The sequence below is a fragment of the Microtus ochrogaster genome, chromosome 18 (assembly GCF_000317375.1).
Source record: "Microtus ochrogaster isolate Prairie Vole_2 chromosome 18, MicOch1.0, whole genome shotgun sequence".
NCBI classification, from domain to species: domain Eukaryota; kingdom Metazoa; phylum Chordata; class Mammalia; order Rodentia; family Cricetidae; genus Microtus; species Microtus ochrogaster.
The window spans coordinates 25,789,836-25,791,966 of record NC_022020.1 but is presented as its reverse complement, the minus strand read 5'-3'; the positions used below and the strand labels follow the sequence as shown (position 1 = coordinate 25,791,966).

At 40.1% G+C, this 2,131-nt stretch overlaps 1 protein-coding gene across 4 annotated transcripts in view; it reads right to left on the bottom strand.

Moving 5' to 3' along the window:
* Nucleotides 1–658: 658 nt before the first annotated feature.
* LOC101999892 (protocadherin beta-6-like) overlaps nucleotides 659–2,131 on the bottom strand; it is a 13,105-nt gene continuing 11,632 nt past the window's right edge. Inside the window, exon 2 of one of the 4 annotated variants that reach the window (XM_026783455.1) lies at nucleotides 659–1,716. In XM_026783455.1, coding sequence (XP_026639256.1) covers nucleotides 1,582–1,716 — 135 coding nt within the window. In that variant the 3' untranslated portion in view covers nucleotides 659–1,581. Of the gene's footprint in view, nucleotides 2,110–2,131 lie in introns of all 4 variants that reach the window. The other 3 variants (XM_005355995.3, XM_026783456.1, XM_013349606.2) reach the window with 3 other exon arrangements.

The window sequence follows — 2,131 nt, the reverse complement described above, 5'->3', positions numbered from 1 at the left end:
AGGATGACAAATTATAGGCTCAATGTCCTTTATTTATGGCTAGAAACCATATATGAGTGAGTACATCCCATGTTCATGCTTTCATGAGAAGATAAATGTGGGTAAAACTACAACTACTTCTCTTCAAATAGACTGATTGATTTGAAATAAATAGAGGGATATAAAGAAAGCTTTTCAATTGCTCATTTTCTGCCAAAACTTTGAGAAGTTTCGATATAGTCTTACTTATCTACATACATGTAATGAGTTAGAAACCAAGCAATCAGTTCTACGGGCTTATTGAACACAACAGAAAGCTGTAATTACAAATCAATAAGTATGCTATTGCCCCACTTTATTAACAAGCACAATACTATTCATTATTACTCATCAGTTTAACTCGAGAAAACTGAAGGGTACGCTAAACAACAAAACAAAATGATTTAACACCAAAAGTAATCTTTGCTGCTTGATAAACTCTACCCAACTCCACCAAGAAACAAAATGTGAAAATTTTCAAATCTGTTAATAAACAGAATCAAACAAAATAACCAAACTTCAAAAAAAAAATCATTTTAAAGGTGTCGAAAAGCTTCCAGAAAAGGCACACACATTACCCCATGCTTGGATTTCTTTGTATGAGGAAAGAAAAAAAAAAGATAAATGTGAGGCCCTCAAGAGCCCTGCATTTTCCTTTTAAGAAAGAAAGGACAAAATTCTGATTCTGAGATTAATTATTAAAAGAGATTATGGCAAGGCAGTGATACAACAATTTTATTTAATAAGTGAAATGAGAAATTAATTTATATTTTCTCTTTAATTTTTATCACATAAGAATTCAAAACTTTGACCTTAGTATTTCCAGGATACCTGAAGCCAAATAAACAAGACCACTAGCGTGCATGATGCTCACAAGCAAAGAATGTCACAACCCTGTCTACATTCACGTACCATTGAAATTTTATGACTTGACTATTCAGGGCTCTGGTCTGAAAGTGAACATGATGTAACGTTACTTTCTATTCGTGCAGAAGGATCCAGGCAACTTAAGTGATCTTTAACAATCTACCTTTGAAAACATCAAATTACATGGAAAGAGCAGGTGCCACAAATTCATGCACAAATGTAAGTTTTCTTGAGGGCACTGAAATGCCTCAGAAGATCATTAAGAGTATCATTCAGAGAACTGGGGAGATAGATGGTTCAGAGGTTAAGAGCACTGGCTGCTCTTGTAGAGGTTCAGAGTTCAATTCCCAGCACCCACAGGGTGGCTCACAACCACCTTCCATAATGAGATCTGGCGCCCTCTTCTGGCATGCAGGCAGAAAGCTGTATCTATTATAAAAGAATAAGCCTTTTAAAAAGAGCTATCATTCAAAGAAAATTTATACAATTTGGGTTATTAAGGTTTATAATAACCCTAATAATCAAGAGATATGCATATGCAGAGAAAAAGATTAAATATGATTAGTGCAACTAAAAGCCTAGTATCTTCATACCAATAAAAACAGCGCAATTAAGAATATGTAGGTTAGACTAGTAGAAAACCTCTTAGAAACAAGGACATTTCTTAAAATGACAACGTCTAGGAATTGACAACACTTAGTTGAATACAAAGCTATCCCTGCAGTGGGGACTTTCCTTAACTTCTCTCCCAGCATCCTGAAGCAACAGGTTGGAGACCATGGGTTTGAGGAATTTGAACTCACCAGTCCCAGAGTCCCCGGTCAGACACACCTCATACTGGTAGCTCTGGGACAGGGTCCCCGTGCCACTGATGTCCACCAGGTGTCCAGGAAAGTGGCCCTCAGGAGCAGAGCAACCACCAAGAGACGCCGCCCTGGCCCTCCTGCACAGCCTCATCCCCACGAACAGCAGCACAGTCAAGAGAAAGAGCGAAGACACAGACGCCAAGGCGATGACCAAATAGAGTGTGAGTAAGTCCTCATTGTCCTGTACAGAGTCGCGCGACACCTCAGGCAGAGGCAGGTAGGGCTGAGAGAAGCCATCCACCAGCAGCACATGCAGAGTGACACTGGCAGACCGCGGAGGATCGCCATTGTCCTTAACCAGCAGCAGCAACCTGTGCTTGGGTGCATCACGCTCGCTCAGCAGCCTGGAGGTGCGCACCTCGCCATTGTGAGCCCACACG